General features: G+C 41.7%; 1 protein-coding gene across 1 annotated transcript; it reads left to right on the top strand.

Annotated features, from left to right (window-relative positions):
- The first annotated feature begins 12,700 nt into the window (after positions 1-12,700).
- On the top strand, positions 12,701-14,134 carry LOC113273351 (aspartic proteinase CDR1-like). Its single transcript, XM_026523086.1, has one exon. The coding sequence runs from the start codon at positions 12,701-12,703 to the stop codon at positions 14,132-14,134; it is 1,434 nt and encodes a 477-aa protein (XP_026378871.1).
- Positions 14,135-23,663: the final 9,529 nt, after the last annotated feature.

Genomic DNA, 23,663 nt, shown 5'->3' with positions numbered 1-23,663 from the left:
CAAACTCTAGAAACTCTGTCCGCATGAAAAGAGGTATCGACCCTCTTCTGTTTTCTGTTGCACGTCTAGGTCTGTGTTTTCGTTCGCAGTGTCTCTCCAGTGGATTCCAAAATTTACCAAACTTCATTGCATTCTTGGGATGGATGGATGAAATATATTCTCGGCAACAATCATGTCAGGGCTAACCTTGGAGATTGTGGTTGCGTTGTCGGTCCATCCTTGACTTTAGGTTGTTCAGTGTCTGGACCTTCTGATCGTGATGATATGCCGTGGATGATTGTATGGTAGAAATATTCCGAAGCCACATGATGAAATAGATGAGTAGGGAGACGTTCTGTTGGCGATGTGCTGCTATCAAGTCTTCATGGACTTTGTCCCAAGAGACATCCTTTGAACCAACTTATGAATATTGGACTGTCATATGGAATAGGATGCAGTGAGCAGTCCCTTGTTATATTTCTGTTAGATCCGATGACATGACCGAACATGTGAATGTATCTTTGTGGCGTGCTTTTGGAGTCTTCGATGCACATGTATTGCTTCACGTTGAGAAATTCCTGCGTCTCGTAGAGCTTCGGCAGTGATGATGTTGAAATCAGAAATAACTAGGTTGAGGGGAGTGAAAGCTTCCCATGCTGGTAGTTCCCATGTGTGGCCTACTTTCATTTCATCGCCTTGAATCCACGTCTACGTGATTTGATACAAGCTTATCGTACTCTTCTGGATGTGACGATGGGATGCTCAGGATATCGCATGAACGAAATATTATGGATAGGAAAGATGTAGGAATGAGAGAATTATGTTGTTTGTCTTGGATCCTTCTGTTTCTTCAAGAAAATAATTCAGCCGCATCTCTGGAGTTATCTCATGAGTATTTGATGGTCGTCGGGATGGACTGCGATGAGCAGTTCCCAGTCGTTTTTTTATTTAGTTTCGTAAGTTGTTTTCCTATGAGCAGGCTTGGGACACACCGCGGCCTCGTAAAGTGTTGAAGGCGTATTTTAAACATAGAGGTGATGATATTCTTGCGCTACACCCTTTAAGAGTAGATGACCTTGTTGTGGCTCTGGCCTTTTGGTTGACTGTGTCTTCTGAGCTTTGACAGTGAAGGGATTCCGTGTAGATCCTCAGTCCCCAAGTATGGTTTACATGTTTCCATCTTTGTAGTGATTGCTGCTGTGGTGAAGCTCTGGGTGGTATCAACAAATGAGCGGCAATATTTCTTGGTAGTAGATATAATCAGAAGAGACTACATTGTCGTGGGAACAAAATAGGTTGGCTGGCATTGTATGGGCATCCATGGAAGTAAAAGGATTGTCTGGATGTGTAAGTGAGCAAACTTGGCAGGAAGGAGACGTTGAAGCGGCTTCGGTTCTTGGAGAGTACCTTGAAACTTATGGAGAAAAAACGCTGAGGCTTCGTCTTCGGATCCTAAAGCAGCTTATGGAGAGAATGCTGAAGCGGAGCGGCTGCTGCGGCGAACGTTAAAGCAGAGCGGCTGTTGAAGCGAATATTGAAGCGGAGCCGCTGCTGGAGGACGTTGAAGCGGAGCGGCTGTTGAAGCGAACGTTGAAGCGGAGCCGCTGCTGGAGGACGTTGAAGCGGAGAGGCTGCGTCAATCAGTGTGTTGTCAAACTGGACACCCTTCAGCGAACAGTGGTTAGGAGTCTCCAGTTTTATCTATCGTGCTTTTTAAAAGAGGTAGGGGTTTGGTAACGGCTTCCTGGTTGGAAATATCTGCTTTCCTCACGCAGTACGGTTGAGGGATGCAAATATGTCTTGACGTTTCGCCTTGGAAAAATATAGAGTCTCTTATAAATGTTTCATCATAGACTACACGATTTTGTGGGCAAAGTCCCCAGAAATCATGCATCTCCTGACAGGAAGAGAGTCTTTGTGAACTAAGGGGGTTTCTGATTTCCTTGCCTCGATTTTGAAGAAGTCGTTCTTGATCTCTACGTGTGATGAAATTGGATTGCTGGTTCCCTTCCACTGAGCGTTCAAGAGCAATGCTGGAAGGATGCAAGATGCTACCGCTGGATCGGCTCGGAATGGGCGCTGGATTGGCGTGGATGCTGGCTTGGAACGTCGCTGGATTGGCACGGCGCTGGCTTGGCATGGCGCAGTATCAATAAGGTGGGCAAGCATATTCCAGGTATGTACTCCAGCGTTTCTATTTCAATTTGTTTTCTTGTTTTTCTTGTGTTAGTGCAAACCCTAGCCATAGGTATGCCTTCCATAAATCTGTAGAAATATTGTTCTTCCCTTAGAATATCACCGTATCGGCTACCTCATCAATAGTGACTGGTAATCGTTATTATGAAAAGTAGGTACGTACGGGTAGGTGAATGATTCCACGAAGAACTGGGCGTTAGAGTTTCTCTGAAATCCAAAAGTTGCAGGCCAAGGTGACCGAAGGTCCTTCTGCGGACGTGGTCAAACAACAAGAAGCGGAGGTCGAAAGGTTGTCCAAAGAGTTGGAGATGAAACAGGCGGTCCTCCAAATGACTAAGGACATCTTCTTCGAGAAGAGAAAAACAACGTTGAATGGCCTCCTTTGAATGCACTTCTGTCTTCTGAAATTCTTCTGTTTCGTTTTTTTTTTTGAAATGCAAATGAGACACCTGTCTTATGGTTTTGATTTTCTGGATTTTTTTGGGTTGATAGACAAGTGTTACCTATGAGGGTTTTGGATTATTATTCGGGATGAACTGTTTTAGGATGATGCTGTTTTTGGTTATGATCGTAAGTGACACAAACATCCCAGGGAAGATATGGAACCGTGAACGTTGTGTGTCGGTAGATGACGTGGGATGAGACATAACATGGCTATCGGTTTTCTCATTCCCATGAAAACTTGGAATATTAAACCATATATTTTGTCTAGGCAGGACTTACTCGGTTTTTTGGATCTGCTAACGAAAAATGAGTCAGGTGCAAGTCCGTGTTTCGTGGGAAGCACCGCGATTTTGGAAAGTCCCCAGTCGTCCCTGAGTCACTTGATAATCGAGTCGTCGATCCCTGGGCGGATGGTTTGCTTTTAACCTCTGGGAAGTCCCATTCTCCCCTTGCCGTGTCATGACTGGTAATCGGGTCGTCTGATAACTGAGTCGCCGTTCCCTGAGCGGATCGTTTGCCTCTACCGTCCTGACGTCTGGGTCTAATTATGAGATCGAGGATTGAAAATTAACATTGTAACCGAAAAATCAATCTCCCACTGTGGTCGCCAATTGTTTGAGGGTGAAAACGGTTTCTGCTGATTTTGGTAATTTCCGGTGTGTAGGTGAGAAACGAATTTAAACCCTAAATAATGTACTGCAAGGGAATACTTTAGATTCGAGAGATCAATCTGTACAAATCCGGCTTAAACCAAGAAATGGACGTTCCAGACTTGTTTCGGTCACAAAGTGAAGGAGAATGGCTGGATTTGGGGGAGGGAAGCGAAGAAAGTGTTGAAACCAGAATAGTTGATTATGGAAGAGTAGTTATTATACGACTTGTATCAGAAAGTGGGAAGCTAACAGATAGGAAATCTAGCAAATGTTTTCTGAGTTTTGTATGCTCCTGACCTGAACTTGTTGTTCGGTGGAAATAGGTAAGACCTATTTATACAAGTCGAAGTGAAACGTACTCTGGTCTCGTAAGAAATGGAAAACGAATGAGTAAATGGGAGGAGGTGGTAACTGGTAACTCCTGGAATTGATGTTCCACAAAATAAAGCGTTTTACCATTATTCTCTGTATTTACTAACCGCCTCATCCTTATGACACTGTCTTGTAACGGTCGTAGTGTACGCCGCACGCTGTAAACCGCCAAACCAATACCCAATGAGCATCCCCAAGTTTGTGACATGTGTTGATGTCTCGAGTGTTTTCGTGGAAAACATGTAGCATGTTGCTGTTGTTTGGAAAGTTGATCTTGGGAGACTTGCCGGCTCGGTGGTGACCTTCGACGGTCGATATTTTGTATCTTGAAAGGAAGGGTGGCCGTTGATTATCGCAACCCATCGTTTGGTATCCAGTGGCATGAATGCATGGCCGACATGGATTTAATATGGCCTAGTTTAGGCGTGGCCAAAAGTTAGGGTTTTGGCATTGTTTGGGCGCGACCAAAACTAGGGCTTGGCGTCGAGCCAAAGGTTGCCATGCGTTAGCTGGTAACCTTGGACGGCTAAGATCTGCATCTTAGATGTAAATGTGGCCGTCGATTATTGCAAGCCTTCGTTTTGGCAGGCGTGAAGGGAAGACCGGCATGGTATGGTTTAGGCGCGGCATGCCTTGGCGCGGTTTAGGCGTGGCCAAAACTAGGGTTTTGGCGTTGGGCCAAAGGTTACCATGCGTTGGTTGGTGACTTTGGACGGCTAAGATTTGCATCTAAGATGGAAGGGTAGTCGTTGATTGTCGTGCGCCTTCGTTTTGGCAGCCGTGAGGGGAAGGCCGACATGGTATGGTTTAAGCGCGACAAGGTGGCTGGCACGGCATGCCATTGGCATATGTGGCATGGTCGGCATGCCTTGGCGCCGTTTAGGCGTGGCCAAAACTAGGGTTTTGGCGTTGGGACAAAGGTTACCATGCGTTGGTTGGTGACCTTGGACGGCTAAGATTTGCATCTAAGATGGAAGGGTGGGCGTTGATCGTCACACGCCTTCATTTTTGAAGCTGTGAGGGGAAGGCCGGCATGGTATGGTTTAGGCGTGGCAAGGTGGCTTGCACGGCATTCCTTGGAGTGGTTTAGGCGTGGCCAAAGGTTACCATGCGTTGGTGACCTTGGACGGCTAAGATTTTCATCTAAGATGGAAGGGTGGCCGTTGATCGTCGCACGCCTTCGTTTTGGCAGCCGTGAGGGGAAGGACGGCATGGTATGGTTTAGGCACGGCATGCCATTGGCACATGTGGAATGGTCGGCATGCCTTGGCGCGGTTTAGGCGTGGAGCCAAAGGTTACCATGCGTTGATTGGTGACCTTGGACGGCTAAGATTTGCATCTAAGACGGAAGGGTGGTCGTTGATCGTCGCACGCCTTCGTTTTGGCAGTCGTGAGGGAAGGCCGGCATGGTATGGTTTAGGCGCGGCAAGGTGGATGGTACGGCATGCCATTGTCACATGTGGCATGGTCGGCATGCGTTGGCGCGGTTTTGGCGTTGGGCCAATGGTTACCATGCGTTGGTTGGTGACCTTGGACGGCTAAGATTTGTGTCTCAGATGGAAGGGTGGTCGTTGATTGTTGCAACCCTTCGTTTTGGCAGCCTTAAAGGGAAGGCCGGCATGGCATGGATAAGGCACGGCAAGGTGGTTGCCACGGCATGCCATTGGCAGATGTGGTACGACTGGCATGGTTGGCATGCCTTGGCGCGGAGACGTGGCTGGCATGGTTGTGCCATTGGCATGGTGGTGCGTTGATGAGTACCAAATATTGTATATATTTATCCCTTTTTGTTGGCATTTAACTCATCTTTTGTGCAGTAATTCTACATTTTATCCCATATTCTGTATTTTCTTTGTTTTCAAGAATAAATATACTTATTAATTAATTTTGCATTTTTAGGTAATAAAGAAAGTCTGGATGACTTGCGGAGCAAAAAGAGCAGAAAAGTAGTGAAAAGCCGGGAGAAATCACGCAAGGAAGCCGCGAAGAATGGTGCGCACAACCTCATTTTCTACACACAAAAACGCCTCCGTTCTCAGCCATCAGATCATGCGTCTGGCATAGTTGGCATTTCTTGGCGCGGAGACGTGGCTGGCATGGTTTGCCATTGGAACGATGGTGTGATGGTTATTGTCAATGATGTTATAGTAATAGGTTCGTTGGGACTTGTGAAAGCAGATTTTTTAGACTTAATTTTTATAAATAAAGATAACAAACTCAAAATAAAACAATAATTATACAACTCAACATTCAAATTGATTTTAATAGTATTGCCTAGACATGTAGACTTTCAAAAGAATAGATGTTAATCCAAGCATAGAATATGAAAAACCTAAAGCAACTATATTCTATCAAGAGATGATACACCTAACTAATCAAAATCATATAATCAATTTTCAGTTCAATGCAAAAATCATAAGAGTTGTTATAGTTAACTAAAAGTAGAAATATATCACTTTTACCGAAACAACAACTTCCTCCATTGCCCCAAGGATTGGGACTAGCTCATCATGATGGAAACACGCTTAAAATTCGATTTCATTTCTCAAAGTGTTTACAAATAATGAAAATGAGAGAAAATAATTAAAAACCGGGTTTGTAACAATTATATGTGTTACAAACCGAGCTGTTAAAGAGAATGATAAAGATAGAGTGTCGTTGTCACTGTAGCACAACGACTGTCTTCTACAGTCTAATGTTCGTCGTGTTCTTCACAGCAGCATAAATGGTGGTTTCCTGCCACTTGAATTTCTCGCTCTTTAATGTACTCTGTACTCTCCCAAACTCCCGACACCCTTCTCTATGTTCCCACATGCCTTTTTATACTCGGCAGGCACAAGAATAACGTCTCATTAACTCCTCAAATCTTCACTATAACTCGCAGTAAAGAAAAATATTCTCGGGTTGTTTTCTTTTCATTCTTTCCTTCTCAAGCTGTCAATCAGCGTTTACACGTTCCAAACTTGCTGCCAGCACATGGAAAATTGAGTCGAATCCTCTCCAAATACACACCAACCTCAGTTATACTCGGGATATGCTCGTGCTTTGTTGTGTCCGACAGACTCCTCTTTTTTCGATTCTGAGTCATCTATCAATCCTGTTTTAGCTGAACAACATATTCCCAACTAATTTGAACGGGGAAACCTGAAAAATACTCCAACAGATCACTCCCAAAACTTCAACAGAAACCCGAGTCCGTATCCTCCCCTATTTTGCTTGACCCAAGAATTAAAACCTGTTTTATCGAATATGGAGTGATTACCAACCATGTTTAGTCGAGACAGGGTATATCCAATCCAAAGAACCCATTGAATCCGGCCAAAGCTCCAGCAAAATCTTGCCTGAAATACCCGTGAAAAGTTCACACCTCTGTTTCCTTTTAACTCGAGTTCTAGCCAAATTCAATAGACAAAATCACTCCTACTATCCCTGTTATGCTCTAACAGATGCTTTCCATCTGTTTCATCCATTGAGTCTCCTCGGAAGAGCACCAAAACTCGAACCCTAATTCTACCATTAAAACACCAAGTATTCCCTCCAATTTTCAAATTCAAAGGTGAAGAAGGTAACCTCCCCCTAACCAAAACGAGGGTGAAAATAGCAGGTGCCCAATTGAGGTGCCCCTTATCCAAAATGAGTGTGCCTTTAGTAATTTTTATCCGGGTGTCCGAAAAGCACTTTTCGAGCAACTTTTTCCACACAAGTGTACTTCTCCAAAAACACCTAAACAAACATAAAAACTCCATAATAAGTATAAAATCAAGCACTAACAATACAGACACTGAGGACAATTCAGACACAAAATTGTGTCAATCATGGTGCGGCTGGCATGGTTGGCATGCCTAGGCCTAGAGACGTGGCTGGCATGGTTTGCCATTGGCACGGTGGTGCGGCTGGCATGGTTGGCATGCCTTGGCGCGGAGACGTGGCTGGCATGGTTTTCCATTGGCACGGTGGTGCGGCTGGTATGTTTGGCATGCCTTGGCACGAAGACGTGGCTGGCATGGTTTTCCATTGGAACGGTGGCATGAGAATTAGGGTTTGGTATGGTTGATGTCGGTCGATGCTAAAGGTTCTACCGTGGAACATGACACATGTAAAAAAGGTACCCTAGTAATTCTTACGTAGGCATGCTAATTGGTTCAATAAATGTGCTAATGGTCACAGTGACGTCATGTCAGATGTACAGTTTTACGATTTTAACCCTAAGCTAAAAATCACCATCAACACCTGTTTAAGAAAAGCCCGAGTTTATATTATATATATATTTATTGCTTTGGTTTAACAAAATTTTGGTACAATTGATGTTTATTCCATGATGTGTGTGTGGATGTGTGTGATTCAATTGGTTCCGGTTAAGAAAAACTATTGTTATCTTTCTTTATTGTATGGTATCAATTGTTTAGGCTTACAAAATTTCGGTACAATTGATGTTATGTGTGATTCAATTGGTTCCAGTTAAGATAAACTATTGTTATCTTGCTTTTGTATGGTATCAATTGTTTAGGCTTACAAAATTTCAGTGCAATTGCTGTGCTTTTAATGTTTATGTTGATTCAATTGCTTCCGGTTGAGGTGAATAACTATGCAATTTGATTTATTTTGGTTTGTATGAATTATTTATGTCTTAACGAAATAAAAGGTGTATGTGATGAGTTGTTTAGTCCAATTCTATTCCGTATAAGAGAAACTAAGTTAATTCTGATCTTAGTTAGACTTATCGAAGTGAGGTTTCGGTTATTCAAGTCTAATCGAAGTCCTTAACAAGAAATGATAGTTAACTAACCTAGTACTTGTCTTGTTTAAAATTGAAAGGTCTAAGTTTATGGATAATTAGAACCTGATGAGAAAAATAGGGTTTATCTTTATTTTGGTCTTACCGAATTAAGCGGTTTTTTTTGAACAATCGGTTTAGCAAAGGACTAAAGTGCTTAGTTGATTTTTGTTTTGCTAAACTAAATTGGAAAATTTGTTGCGGAAAATTGTTTCCTTGGTAACATATCAAAATAAAACTACTTGTAGTTTCGGTTTTGATAGTGGTTATCAGAACATGATGTGTGGAATCCTCGTGCCTAACTCTACAGGTTTGAAAGTCTATTTTGAGATTTGTAAGATTCTTTTCATGTTCTTGAAAGTCAGATGAACCAATTCTAAACTTGTTTGGAAGTGTGGAAAATCGGTTTCAAGGTTGTAAGTGTGAAAGAGAACTTACAAAGTAAGGATGTCGACATACTTTGAACACGTGCTGTGAATGTTTATTTCTTTAATTGTTCAAAGTTATTCCTTAATAGCTAAGGGAAGAGAATCCCAGGATCGAAACATAAGTAAGTTAAGAACATTTTAGTTAAGGTTATTAATTTCATTTTGTAGGGAAATATAAGAATTAGTAATGTGCATTTACTAATTAGATTTTCCGAGAGATTTCGATCATTATTTTTGGACAGAGAATTTCCAGGAAATATGGAAACCAAATTTGTGCTTTAATGAATATCTTGAGAACATTTTCGATTTTGAAAATTCCTTGGTGTCCAAACTTCCTTGTCTATAAATACTCGAAGTTTGCCTTTCTAGCAAACTAATCATTCGTAATAACAGACTTTGTCTTTTGTTGTTGTTACTAGTGTAGCCTCCTATTCGAAGAGGAGAGTAACCTAATTAGGCGAAATCTCTTATATCCACTCAGTTTAAAGTCTTCTTTGGGATTGAGAAGCTCTAGCGTATACCGTTGGTGGGAAACTAGATAATTGCAGTTTTCTTTTGTTTTCAATTGATTTGATTGATTAACGGTGGTTGAAATATGATTGCACCTAGTTTGTTTATTCTTGAGAATCTTCTCTTCTGATATAAGATTCACTCAAACTAGTTCAGAGTTTCGACAAGGATCTTTAGACTTTTGTTAGTTCTAAAGATGATCTTGTGATAATCCACTGTTAACAGACTACGTTCTGTGCGTGATTGATCACAAGAGATTCAAGTGATTGTGTGCAGGTTTTTATTGAAGATTTAAGAAGATTTGAAGACAAAGAAGATATTGAAGATCTGACTTGGGTTTATAATCTTTGGTGTGCACAATACTTGTTTTGGTAAAAGAGGATCCAATTAATAATTGGTTTATCCTTGTGGTAGATTGGATTGATTAATTGAGTAGATCGGCATCAACATAATTCTTTGGATTAAGAGTGTTGTTGGCTTAATTTTAAACGATTACTTCGGTAATTGAACATAAGATAAATCTAAGGACCTGACGAAGGAGTTTATGTTAAGATAAACGGAAAAGCCTTTGTTTGACTCATATCACTTGGTTGAAGAGAGTTGATACCAAACAGATTTGTTTTTCCTTTACTGTTTGGAATACGAACCAAAGGAATTGTTCCAAGTACGTTACTTATTTATAAGTTGGAGGCGTGGGAATACATACGGAACTAAGTGAACTATAGGTTTAGCTGCTTGGTCTCAACTATACGAAGTTAGGTAATTTTTTGTAGCGTCTTAATCCTGAGAGTATTCAATTCTGGACAAGGTCCCGAAGTTTTTCTGCATTTGCGGTTTCCTCGTTCACAAAATCTTGCTGTGTCATTTACTTTATATTTCAACATTATAATTGTTTTACTATAATTAAAGTAAATTACACAAACGTTAATTCCTATTTACTTGATAAGCAATCCTATTGTGTTTGGTTAAGTCCGAACCTTTGTATCAAGTAAACATACTTCGTTGTTGTATTGTCTCGATCTCGTATCCATAGACGATCACACGAAGTGTGAACCGATTAGTTGTATTTTCTCGACTCAGTCCATAGACAATCACTTTCGGAGAAAGGACTTATAGGTAGGAAAAGTTTTAGCTTGTGGTATGTTTGGGTAACCTCGCCTTTTCAGAACTTATTTCAGTATTTAAGGTGATGGAGGACCACACATTTGTCACACATGGCTTTAAGCAGTTAAAGGTACTATTCATCGTAAATGGTAAGATGTAGGAGAACTCGTTTGTTGGAGTTTACATTCAGACTGTACAAAAATTGGTGGATCAAGAGTGAAGGACAACAAGGGACAAGGAACCAGTGCTGTACAAAGAGGATTTAACTGCAGCGCCACTCCAACATCATTTCTCGTTGATACCAGTGCAACAATTCACTTCAGACATTCTAGGGTGCATGGGAACCAAAGCCACTGGCCTAGTTGTAAGTGGTACTATAAACAGTATTTACAAAACTCAGTTCGATGGTGTATGGGTGCGTACTCATGTTCAAGGTGCAAATTTTATCGGGTCTGCAGCAACATCGTGCCTCACTGAAGTTTATGTTGTTACTTTTTCATAACATTTACATATGAGGTTAAGGTAGTTACTGTAGTTTCTGAGCAACTAGAATGGCTTGCATTCAAGTGTTCTTTTCCTTGTCAGTTTCTGAACAACGAGAGGAGACAGTTAGTTATGAGGCCTGGCTTTGAAGTGCGTACGGACCTGACAAGAGTATTCCTATTAGATGGAGCTACACGTTACAACTACCTTTCTGTCCAACAGATAGAAGGTCTCTCTGGACTACAGAATAAAATCAATTCACCTAGAGAAGTTACAAGCCATGACTCTCTGTCGCTCGAGTTAGTTTACTTTATCCTCATCCTTGAGGACAAGGATGATTTGGAGGGGTGGGTATTTGTCATGTCCCATTCTTATAGAGCGCTCATGTATAAGGGAACCATGGGTGTAATTAGTTATGTTAGCATATGCGCCTGGCACATGTGCCATTCTTCTACCCTTATATGTACTGAGTCTGTAATCCTCTTTCAATCTATGGAAATATAGAATTTGTGTGTTGTTCTTCCCTTTTTGAGGTTTATCTCTAATCTCCGCAGAGTAGATCCTGTAGAATTAGTCCTGATTATCCAATTGTAGTGTAGATCACTACACCTAGTACCGGTGATTGACAGGAATGTTGGGTCTGATTTAAAAGTTTGGCAAGGTGGGAATAAAGGATTTTCAGTAGCTGAATGTTACAAGAGTTTAGAGGATGATGGTTTACTTTTGTTCCCATACAAGTGTGTATGGAATCCAAGAATTTCGCAGAAGGTCATCCTTTTTGTACGGACTCTTTGTTACGATGCCGCACCTACATTGGATTCTTATATGAATACCATAATGGTGAGATGTTTGTTGTGTAAAAAAGCTGCGGAGACAAACCAACACATCTTCCTGCATTGCGAAACTACAAGGTCAGTTTTGCATTATTTTTTGAACTTTTATAATTTAAAATGGGTCTTTCATAATTCTGTAAGAAGTACTATATGGGAATGGATAAAGAAAAAGAGCTCAAATGTAAATTTCATTAGGAAACGGATTTGGGATAGTTATCCTTTTGCTATTTGGTGGAGTGTTTGGACTAAACGAAATGCGAGACTTTTTAACGGGAAGTAAAAGTCTTTGGATTCACTCATTAATAACGTAAAGGTTTTAGTGTATAGCTGGTGTGCTGGATCTGATATTTTTGCGGGATATTTTTTGGATACAATTTTAAATAATTGGGAGGCAATTATGAGATGATGCAAAAATTGTAATTTTTTTTTAACTATACTGTAACTGAGCTACGTATATTTTTCTCTTTTCAGTTTCAACTTATCACTGTCTTGGTGGTAAGTTGAATTTTTTTGAATATATTGTCCTTTTTGAGTCAAAAGAAAAAAATGTTTACAGTGATAAAAGTTAGCAAAAAAGTTAAAATGTGGAATTATTTTTGAACATATTTTATTAAAAATGGTTTTCTTGGAAGGAAAATTAAAAAAATGATGAGAATTATTTCCCGTAATATGGAAAATTAAATAAGACTTTCTTTGTTTCTAAATGGTAGACCGCTAATTATTTAGAAGCGGGGAGTTAAAAAAGGAATACATAAACAGTACATTTCTAAATCTTTTTAATAATGATGAAAAATATTTTTCAAATCCATTTAATAATTAATAATGGTAACTTTGTTTTTTTCGAGGAAAATTAATAATGGTAACTAATTTCAATATAATAACCAGAAAGCATATTGTTAGAAGACTTGAAAGAAAACGTCAAAAATGGCTAGATCAGAAAATGCCCTCCCCCGTTGTGTTCTTCTAACAATTCTTTGTATCTCTTTACTGCTAAGCACAGTAGTTGCAGTTAATCCAAGCGGGTTAACTATGAAGATCTTTCATATAGACTCCAAGAACTCACCTCTATACCCAGGCGACCATTTAACACAAGAAGAAAGATTCCAAAGACTCATCAAACAATCGAAAGCTCGAGCACTTTATCTTGGATCAAAGAAGTTGAACAGAACAAACTCGATAAACCCCGATGTTGCACGTTTACCACTCGCTTACGAAGCGGGATCATCTTATGTTGCATTGGTAGGAATAGGTACTTTTGATGATTTAGCACAACCTTTCAAAAATTATTATTTAATGGTTGATTCTGGCAGCGATCTGATATGGACTCAATGCCAAGGTGGTGTTTCTTATTTTCATCAAGACGAACCCTTATATCCCGCTGCAGATTCAAGTTCGTACCAACCTCTTCGTTGTAACGATGGCCACCCTTTTTGCGACCCAGAAGAATGTGATGATGAAGACATATGTCGTTATGAAGAAGTATACTTAACCGACTCAGTTACATCAGGTGTTTTGGCAAAAGAAAGATTTACTGTAAATTCAGATAACGATGGCCTTGAATCTTTTGAAATTATCATGGGTTGTGGCACTAAACAGGAGAATTTCGATCCATTTCTTGGTGGTGGTTTTAGAAGCCAGAAGCCTGATATTATTGCAGGAATACTTGGTATGGGTAGTGGAGCCAGGTCTTTTATCAATCAATTAGGTGCCGGAGAAGGTAAATTTGAGTACTGCCTGCAGCCATATACTGCTGGTGTGGCTTTAAGCACCTACTTAAGGTTTGGTTCCGACGTGAGAATTGGAGGAGCACAACAAGTATATTCATCAACTCCCTTATTTTTCCAACCTCATGACCCAGGTGCATATTACTTGCATCTTGAAGGTATCAGTATAGGTCCTGAAAGACTCCCATTTCAAAGACGTGATTTCGAGTATAAAGCGTATCCGCTGCATAGAGGCGGTTGTATCATAGATTCAGGGGTTTCGGTGACCTCAATGCATGGACCTCTGTTTGATAGAGTCGCAGAAAGTGTAGATGCATATTTTCGGGATTTGAATATTCTTCGTGTTGCAAGACCTCTCCGTGATTTTGATCTTTGTTTCTCTCCGAATCCCAAGGAAGATAAAGACTATCCATCGATGACATTTCACTTTCAAAATGCAGCAGACTTTATCATGGACAAACCGGATACTGTTTTCTTTATTGCTGGTAATTATTTTTGCTTGGGTATTGGTCGGTTTGATGGTGTTTATGATGTCATGTTTGGAGCAATGCAACAAGCTCGAAAAAGGATTTTACATGATGTTATGAGAGGGACACTCTCATTTGCTGCAGAGGAATGCCAATTGGCTTCGTAAAGACCAATCCAGCTACTAGTAATTGTTCCCGGTTGCTACTGTAATCTATTTGTTTATTCCTTAATTTACTTACTAAATGATCCTTGTAATTCGAATTTACTTCAGACCCATGAGGTTTGAAGTATGAATTAACGATACCTTTAAATGCCACTATGAACATAAAAGACCACCAGTGCATAAGCACTTGACGCATGCTGCATATAAAAGCATTTTCTGTCCGTAAAATAAGCTTTCAGTAGTTGCAAGACTTCCAGTTAACTTTAAATAGTCCCAGAGTATCTGGCAGATGAGAAAGCAAAAGCATACTTTAAACACCAGATGCTCTCTTTTACTCTCTAATTCAATGAATTAAACAAACAATACTGTACTTGTTGCACATTACCAAAACCAAAAAACTACTCATGACTACAGGAAGAGGATCATTCAACCTGTAGGTAAACAATTTGACTTCATAAACAACCCAGCTAAAGCAAACTCACGACATTACATTGAGTTGAGTTGGCCAATCATCTTAATTCTGCAGCTTTTCTTGTTCGACTTTCCCCCAAGTGATCTCAACGAAACAAAGCTGTACACATGGGAAATTACCGAGATACTCCAAATAAAAAATTGACGATCATAAGCCACAATTTCATTCCAAGTTGTGGTTTCAGGGTCACAACACTCGATAGTCTCGTTATCCCTCATAAATATGATTTTGCTGTTCTTGGTAACTATTATCGGCCAAAAATAATCAACAGGGAACTTGTCTTTCTTCTCGAATACTATACTGAAGTCTTTGCGCCAGCTCTCCTTCATATCTGCTGTCTTCTTCAAAGACCATATTTCCATATGTGGTGCACTCGGCGTTTGATGGAAAAAACACAAATTCCCTCTTAGCACCACAGGTCCAAATTTATCATCTACATGAGATCCTAGGGAAAGAGAGTGACAAGGAGGAGATGGGACCACTCGCAACTCTTCCTTAGCTAAATCAAATGAATAAATTTGTATACCGTTGAACCAATAAAGAGATCCGTCTGCGAAAGTAGCCGGAGGTATAAAATTCACCCATGGGAATGGTTCACATTTACTTCTGCACCCACAACCACTACCAAGTGTGTATACTTGGACCTGTCCAGTTGTTTCCAAGTCGAGGTAAAAAATTCTAACTACTTTGTACTCATTGGTCAAAGGAACATACCAAACCCCCGGCCAATGCGAGGATAATAACTTCCTTTAGGTATGATTAATTTCGGAAGATTAGCATACTCTCCTGTGGCAGGATTGTATATATAGGTGGGATCATGATGTAGTGCAAGATATGGCAGAATCCTACTTGGAAGAAAGAGATCTACGAAAGAATATCCGTTAGCCATGCAGGAATATTTTCCTGTTTGTTATTTTTGTTAGGAAATAAGAGATATCTTGCAGAATTGGCATGATATCATATTTGGTTAGGATTTCCTCTTTATTTGCATTAATCTTAAGAGATATTTGCATTAATATTAATTATGTCATAAGGCCTATATATGGCCTCGTCTGTAAGGAAAAAAGGCAGACTTTGAATAATCATACTCTTCCATTGAGAAGTTTTATCTAAGTGTGATTTCTTTCGTTTCCAGTACTAACATCCTACACCATTTGGTATTCAGAATCTGGGTATCGATCCTTCCAACATGGTTCGTGGTAGAGGTCATGGTGGTCCTCGCGAAGCTCTGGTTGATGAGGTGATGGAGAGAACTAGGTACGATGAACTATCACGCACGGTTGAGCAGCTCACCGGTCAAGTAGCAACATTGTTACAACGACATGAGCGCCGTCTTCCTCCTACGGATGAATCCAATTCGGATGGAACAGATGACGATAATGATATTGAAAACCCCTTTGCTGGGTATGAGCGTGACTCTAGGAGTTGGGAATCGTCATTCCGCATAGAGATTCCTGAGTTTCATGGTAGCGGTATAACACCGGAAGATTGTATCGACTGGTTCTCTACTGTGGAGGAAGTTCTGGAATTTAAGAGGGTTCCTGATGATCGAGTGGTTCCGCTTGTGGCTACGCGCTTTCGAGGAAGGGCTGCTGTTTGGTGGCGTCAGTTGAAAGCTTCACGAATTCAGAAAGGTAAAACACTTATTTCTTCCTGGGTTAGGCTTGAAAAGTGCATGCGTTTGGCCTTTTTACCGTTTAACTATACGAGGGAACTCTATATTCGTTTACAAAATCTTCGTCAGGGTTTTCGATCAATTGATGGATATACGAAAGAGTTCTATGATTTGATCACACGATCAGGTATTACAGACACTGAAGAACAACTTGTCTATCGATACTTAGGGGGTTTGCGTGAGACTTTTCAAGATACCCTTAATCTGTTTGACTATTATTCTGTTTCTGAGGTTCATCAGCGTGCTTTGCGATTGGAGAAACAACTATCTCGTCGGTCGATTCGGGCAGCAATCGGCCGTCCTCCGGCTTCTTCTTCTCATACTGCTTTCGCACAACAGGTTGTTAGTACGCCTACGAAGTCTGGTCCTAAGTGCTATCTTTGTGGAGATCCGAATCACTTGGCAAACGAGTGTCGCAAGGCTGGACGACCTGGTAAGGCTTTGCTTGCAGAAGTGGATACTGCTGCTGATGTCTTTGCTGATGCGGAGGAAACAACAGCTGAGTTCGATGAGGTGTTCCTGCCAGGTGACCAAGGTGAATGTTTGATGATCTACCGTCGATCGTTTCTTACTCCTAAAACTGACGCTGACGAGTCATGGCTAAGAAAGAACATCTTCCAGACAACGTGTACCATTGAAGGAAAGGTGTGCCGTTTGATCGTTGATTCTGGTAGCTGTGAAAACGTGGTATCTGACGAGGCTATTCGGAAACTCAAGCTTCCCACGGAAAAACATCCTAGCCCATATTCTCTTCACTGGCTTAGTAAGGGCTCCGAGGTAACTATTTCCAGACGTTGTCTTGTGAAGTTTTCCATTGGTTCTGTCTATGAAGATGCCATGTGGTGTGATGTCATGGTGATGGATGCCTGTCATATGCTGTTGGGTCGACCATGGCAATACGATAGGGCAGTGACTCATGATGGTAAGATGAATACATACTCATTCATATTTAAGAATACTCGTGTTACGATGGTTCCTGCCAATGTGACAGTGCACGCACCTGTTTCTCCCGTGGCTTCCAATTTTCTTTCTTGGCGTCCGTTTGAGAACGAGATGCTCACGGAGGGTATGGTGTTCATCTTGTGTGGTCTCTCTCGTGAGGCTACAGCTGCTGTGGAGGTTCCGGCATGTGTCCAGGGGCTGTTATCGGACTTTGAGGATATCTTCCCAGTTAATCTTCCAGAGGGTTTGCCTCCTTCTCGAGCAATTCAGCACCGGATAGACTTGGTGCCTAGTTCAGTGCTTCCTAATCGAGCTCATTATCGCATGATTCCAAAAGAACATATGGAACTACAACGTCAAGTGAGGGAGTTATTAGCCAAAGGCCTTATCAGGGAGAGTCTCAGCCCTTACGCAGTTCCGGCGTTGCTCATTCCTAAGAAGGATGGTACATGGCGCATGTGCGTAGATAGTCGTGCTATTAATAAGATTACGGTAAAGTATCGTTTTACTATTCCTCGGTTAGACGATATACTTGACCAGCTTCATGGTGCTACGGTTTTTAGCAAATTGGATTTGCGTAGTGGCTACCATCAGGTTCGTATACGGCCAGGAGATGAATGGAAGACCGCTTTTAAAACAGGGAAGACTTTTGAATGGTTGGTGATGCCGTTTGGTCTCCAATGCTCCTAGTACATTTATGCGCGTAATGAACGAAGTATTAAAACCATTTTTGGTAAGTTTGTTGTCGTTTATTTCGATGAAATCTTGGTTTATAGTACTAACTTGGATTGTCACTTGTGTCATCTTCGTGAGGTCTTAGTAGTTTTACGCCAGCAACATTTCTTTGCTGCTCCAAAGAAGTGTGTTTTTTGTACGGATCGTATTCTGTTTCTTGGATACGTCATATCCAAGGATGGCATCTCGGTGGATGAGTCTAAGGTCGATGTTGTACGTACTTGGCCTTGACCCCAAACAATCCATGAGGCTCGGAGTTTTCACGGGTTTGCGTCTTTTTATAGGAGATTTATTCCCATTTTAGCACAATAGCAGCGGCAATCACGGACTGCATGAAAATGGTAAATTTGCATGGACAGAAGAGGCGACAGCAAGCTTCATCTTGCTTAAAGAGAAGCTTTGTTCGGCTCCTATATTAGCTTTACCCAATTTTTCTTTGTCGTTCGAAGTTCACACGACGCCTCTAAGGTTGGTATTGGTGCCGTCTTAAGCCAAACAGGTAAGCCGGTCGCCTTTTTCAGTGAAAAGTTAATGGAGCCAAACGTAATTATAGCACGTACGAACTGGAATTTTATGCCATCATACAGACTCTTAAGCACTGGCGTCATTATTTGATTCATTCCGACTTTGTTTTGTTTACTGACCACGACGCTCTCAAGCACATAGGTAATCAAGACAAGATGAGTGCACGCCAGGTTAAATGGGCTAGTTATCTGCAGGATTTTACATTCGTCCTCAAACACAAAGCGGGTACTCAAAACCGTGTGGTGATGGTCTTAGTCGCGACGAAGCCTTTTAACATCACTGCGGACTGAAGTATTGGGGTTTGACTCGTTTGCGACATTATACCAAACAGACCCATATTTTTCTGTCGTATTGGAAGCTGTACGTGCAGGCAACAGTGCACAATTCTCCTTGCTGGACGGATTTCTATTCAAAGGCACTCGGTGTGCATCCCGGCCTGTAGCTGGCGATTGAAATCATCCAGGAGATACATAACGAAGGTCACTTTGGTCGTGACAAAACATTCCAGCTGATCTCTGCATCCTATTTTTGGCCGCGTCTGTTTAAGGAGGTGCAACGATTTGTCTCCCATTGTCACGTCTGTCAGGTCTCTAAAGGGTCAGCTACGAATGCGGGTCTTTATATGCCGTTACCAATTCCTTCGAAGCCATGGACTGATATTAGTATGGACTTTGTTGTCGGTTTTCTGCGAACACAACATGGGATGGATTCTGTTTTTGTTATAGTTGACAGATTTTCCAAGATGTCACATTTTGTAGCTTGCAAGAAGACTACAGACGCGGTTAATGTGGCGCTATTATTTTTCAGAAATGTGTACCGTCTGCATGGTCTTCCGGAATCCATTGTATCAGACCGTGATTCTAAATTCCTTGGTCATTTTTGGAGATGTCTTTGGAAATTATTACGTATGGAGTTGAAATTCAGCAGCGCTTATCACCCACAAACGGATGGGCAGACGGAGGTAGTGAACCGTTCTCTTGGGAATTTACTTGGTAGTTTGGTTGGGTCTCACACTAAGCAATGGGATCAACATCTGTTTCAAGCTGAATTCTCTTGCAATAGAGCAATTCATAGGAGCACAGGGTTTAGTCCTTTTCAAGTGGTCTGTGGGTTTAACCCTCGTTCTTCACTCGACCTAGCACCGGTTCCAGACCTACAACGTGTGCGTACCACTTCGGATGCTTTAGTGAAGAATCTTCAACAAATACATGACATTGCTGCTCAAAATTTGGTAGTTTCTTCTGCCAAATATAAAACGACCGCTGATAAGCATCGTCGTCATGTTGAATTTGAGGTAGGTGATTTCGTTTGGGCTGTGCTTATTAAGGAACGTTTTTCGGCGGGTACATACAACAAGTTGGGTCCTCGCAAGATTGGTCCATTTGAAATTATTGAAAAACTCAACCCCAATGCTTACCGTCTGAAGCTTCCCAGTCATATTCATACGGCTGATGTGTTCAATGTGCGTCATCTAATTCCCTACCACGACGACTTGTCCGATGATGATCTTCCTAACCTGCCTAATTCGAGGGAGAATTTCCTCTTTCCCGGGGAGAATGATGTAGTGCAAGATATGGCAGAATCCTACTTGGAAGAAAGAGATCGACGAAAGAATATCTGTTAGCCATGCAGGAATATTTTCCTGTTTGTTATTTTTGTTAGGAAATAAGAGATATCTTGCAGAATTGGCATGATATCATATTTGGTTAGGATTTCCTCTTTATTTGCATTAATCTTAAGAGATATTTGCATTAATATTAATTATGTCATAAGGCCTATATATGGCCTCGTCTGTAAGGAAAAAAGGCATACTTTGAATAATCATACTCTTCCATTGAGAAGTTTTATCTAAGTGTGATTTCTTTCGTTTCCAGTACTAACATCCTACACCATTTGGTATTCAGAATCTGGGTATCGATCCTTCCAACATGGTTCGTGGTAGAGGTCAGGGTGGTCCTCGCGAAGCTCTGGTTGATGAGGTGATGGAGAGAACTAGGTACGATGAACTATCACGCACGGTTGAGCATCTCGCTGGTCAAGTAGCAACATTGTTACAACGACATGCGCGCCGTCTTCCTCCTACGGATGAATCCAATTCGGATGGAAAAGATGACGATAATGATACTGAAAACCCCTTTGCTGGGCGTGAGCGTGACTCTAGGAGTTGGGAATCGTCATTCCGCATAGAGATTCCTGAGTTTCATGGTAGCGGTTTAACACCGGAAGATTGTATCGACTGGTTCTCTACTGTGGAGGAAGTTCTGGAATTTAAGAGGGTTCCTGATGATCGAGTGGTTCGGCTTTTGGCTACGCTCTTTCGAGGAAGGGCTGCTGTTTGGTGGCGTCAGTTGAAAGCTTCACGAATTCAGAAAGGTAAAACTCTTATTTCTTCCTGGGTTAGGCTTGAAAAGTGCATGCGTTCGGCCTTTTTACCGTTTAACTATATGAGGGAACTCTATATTCGTTTACAAAATCTTCGTCAGGGGTTTCGATCAATTGATGAATATACGAAAGAGTTCTATGATTTGGTCACACGATCAGGTATTACAGACACTGAAGAACAACTTGTCTATCGATACTTAGGGGGTTTGCGTGAGACTTTTCAAGATACCCTTAATCTGTTTGACTATTATTCTGTTTCTGAGGTTCATCAGCGTGCTTTGCGATTGGAGAAACAACTATCTCGTCGGTCGATTCGGGCAGCAATCGGCCGTCCTCCGGATTCTTCTTCTCATACTGCTTTCGCACAACAGGTTGTTAGTACGCCTACGAATTCTGGTCCTAAGTGCTATCTTTGTGGAGATCCGAATCACTTGGCAAACGAGTGTCGCAAGGCTGGACGACCTAGTAAGGCTTTGCTTGCAGAAGTGGATACTGCTGCTGATGTCTTTGCTGATGCGGAGGAAACAACAGCTGAGTTCGATGAGGTGTTCCTGCCAGGTGACCAAGGTGAATGTTTGATGATCTACCGTCGATCGTTTCTTACTCCTAAAACTGACGCTGACGAGTCATGGCTAAGAAAGAACATCTTCCAGACAACGTGTACCATTGAAGGCAAAATGTGCCGTTTGATCGTTGATTCTGGTAGCTGTGAAAACGTGGTATCTGACGAGGCTATTCGGAAACTCAAGCTTCCCACGGAAAAACATACTAGCCCATATTCTCTTCACTGGCTTAGTAAGGGCTCCGAGGTAACTATTTCCAGACGTTGTCTTGTGAAGTTTTCCATTGGTTCTGTCTATGAAGATGCCATGTGGTGTGATGTCATGGTGATGGATACCTGTCATCTGCTGTTGGGTCGACCATGGAAATATGATAGGGCAGTGACTCATGATGGTAAGATGAATACATACTCATTCATATTTAAGAATACTCGTGTTACGATGGTTCCTGCCAATGTGACAGTGCACGCACCTGTTTCTCCCGTGGCTTCCAATTTTCTTTCTTGGCGTCCGTTTGAGAACGAGATGCTCACGGAGGGGATGGTGTTCATCTTGTGTGGACTCTCTCGTGAGGCTACAACTGCTGTGGAGGTTCCGGCATGTGTCCAGGGGCTGTTATCGTACTTTGAGGATATCTTCCCAGTTAATCTTCCAGAGGGTTTGCCTCCTTCTCGAGCAATTCAGCACCGGATAGACTTGGTGCCTAGTTCAGTGCTTCCTAATCGAGCTCATTATCGCATGATTCCAAAAGAACATATGGAACTACAACGTCAAGTGAGGGAGTTATTAGCCAAAGGCCTTATCAGGGAGAGTCTCAGCCCTTACGCAGTTCCGGCGTTGCTCATTCCTAAGAAGGATGGTACATGGCGCATGTGCGTAGATAGTCGTGCTATTAATAAGATTACGGTAAAGTATCGTTTTACTATTCCTCGGTTAGACGATATACTTGACCAGCTTCATGGTGCTACGGTTTTTAGCAAATTGGATTTGCGTAGTGGCTACCATCAGGTTCGTATACGGCTAGGAGATGAATGGAAGACCGCTTTTAAAACAAGGGAAGAACTTTTTGAATGGTTGGTGATGCCGTTTGGTATCTCCAATGCTCCTAGTACATTTATGCGCGTAATGAACGAAGTATTAAAACCATTTTTGGGTAAGTTTGTTGTCGTTTATTTCGATGAAATCTTGGTTTATAGTACTAACTTGGATTGTCACTTGTGTCATCTTCGTGAGGTCTTAGTAGTTTTACGCCAGCAACATTTCTTTGCTGCTCCAAAGAAGTGTGTTTTTTGTACGGATCGTATTCTGTTTCTTGGATACGTCATATCCAAGGATGGCATCTCGGTGGATGAGTCTAAGGTCGATGTTGTACGTACTTGGCCTTGACCCCAAACAATCCATGAGGCTCGGAGTTTTCACGGGTTTGCGTCTTTTTATAGGAGATTTATTTCCCATTTTAGCACAATAGCAGCGGCAATCACGGACTGCATGAAAAATGGTAAATTTGCATGGACAGAAGAGGCGACAGCAAGCTTCATCTTGCTTAAAGAGAAGCTTTGTTCGGCTCCTATATTAGCTTTACCCAATTTTTCTTTGTCGTTCGAAGTTCACACGGACGCCTCTAAGGTTGGTATTGGTGCCGTCTTAAGCCAAACAGGTAAGCCGGTCGCATTTTTCAGTGAAAAGTTAAATGGAGCCAAACGTAATTATAGCACGTACGAAATGGAATTTTATGCCATCATACAGACTCTTAAGCACTGGCGTCATTATTTGATTCATTCCGACTTTGTTTTGTTTACTGACCACGACGCTCTCAAGCACATAGGTAATCAAGACAAGATGAGTGCACGCCAGGTTAAATGGGCTAGTTATCTGCAGGATTTTACATTCGTCCTCAAACACAAAGCGGGTACTCAAAACCGTGTGGTTGATGGTCTTAGTCGCCGACGAAGCCTTTTAACATCACTGCGGACTGAAGTATTGGGGTTTGACTCGTTTGCGACATTATACCAAACAGACCCATATTTTTCTGTCGTATTGGAAGCTGTACGTGCAGGCAACAGTGCACAATTCTCCTTGCTGGACGGATTTCTATTCAAAGGCACTCGGTTGTGCATCCCGGCCTGTAGCTGGCGATTGAAAATCATCCAGGAGATACATAACGAAGGTCACTTTGGTCGTGACAAAACATTCCAGCTGATCTCTGCATCCTATTTTTGGCCGCGTCTGTTTAAGGAGGTG

The sequence above is a fragment of the Papaver somniferum genome, chromosome 4 (genome assembly GCF_003573695.1).
Source record: "Papaver somniferum cultivar HN1 chromosome 4, ASM357369v1, whole genome shotgun sequence".
Taxonomy (NCBI): Eukaryota; Viridiplantae; Streptophyta; class Magnoliopsida; order Ranunculales; family Papaveraceae; genus Papaver; species Papaver somniferum.
Note: the sequence above shows the minus strand (reverse complement) of the source record. Positions and strands in the feature narration are given on the sequence as shown.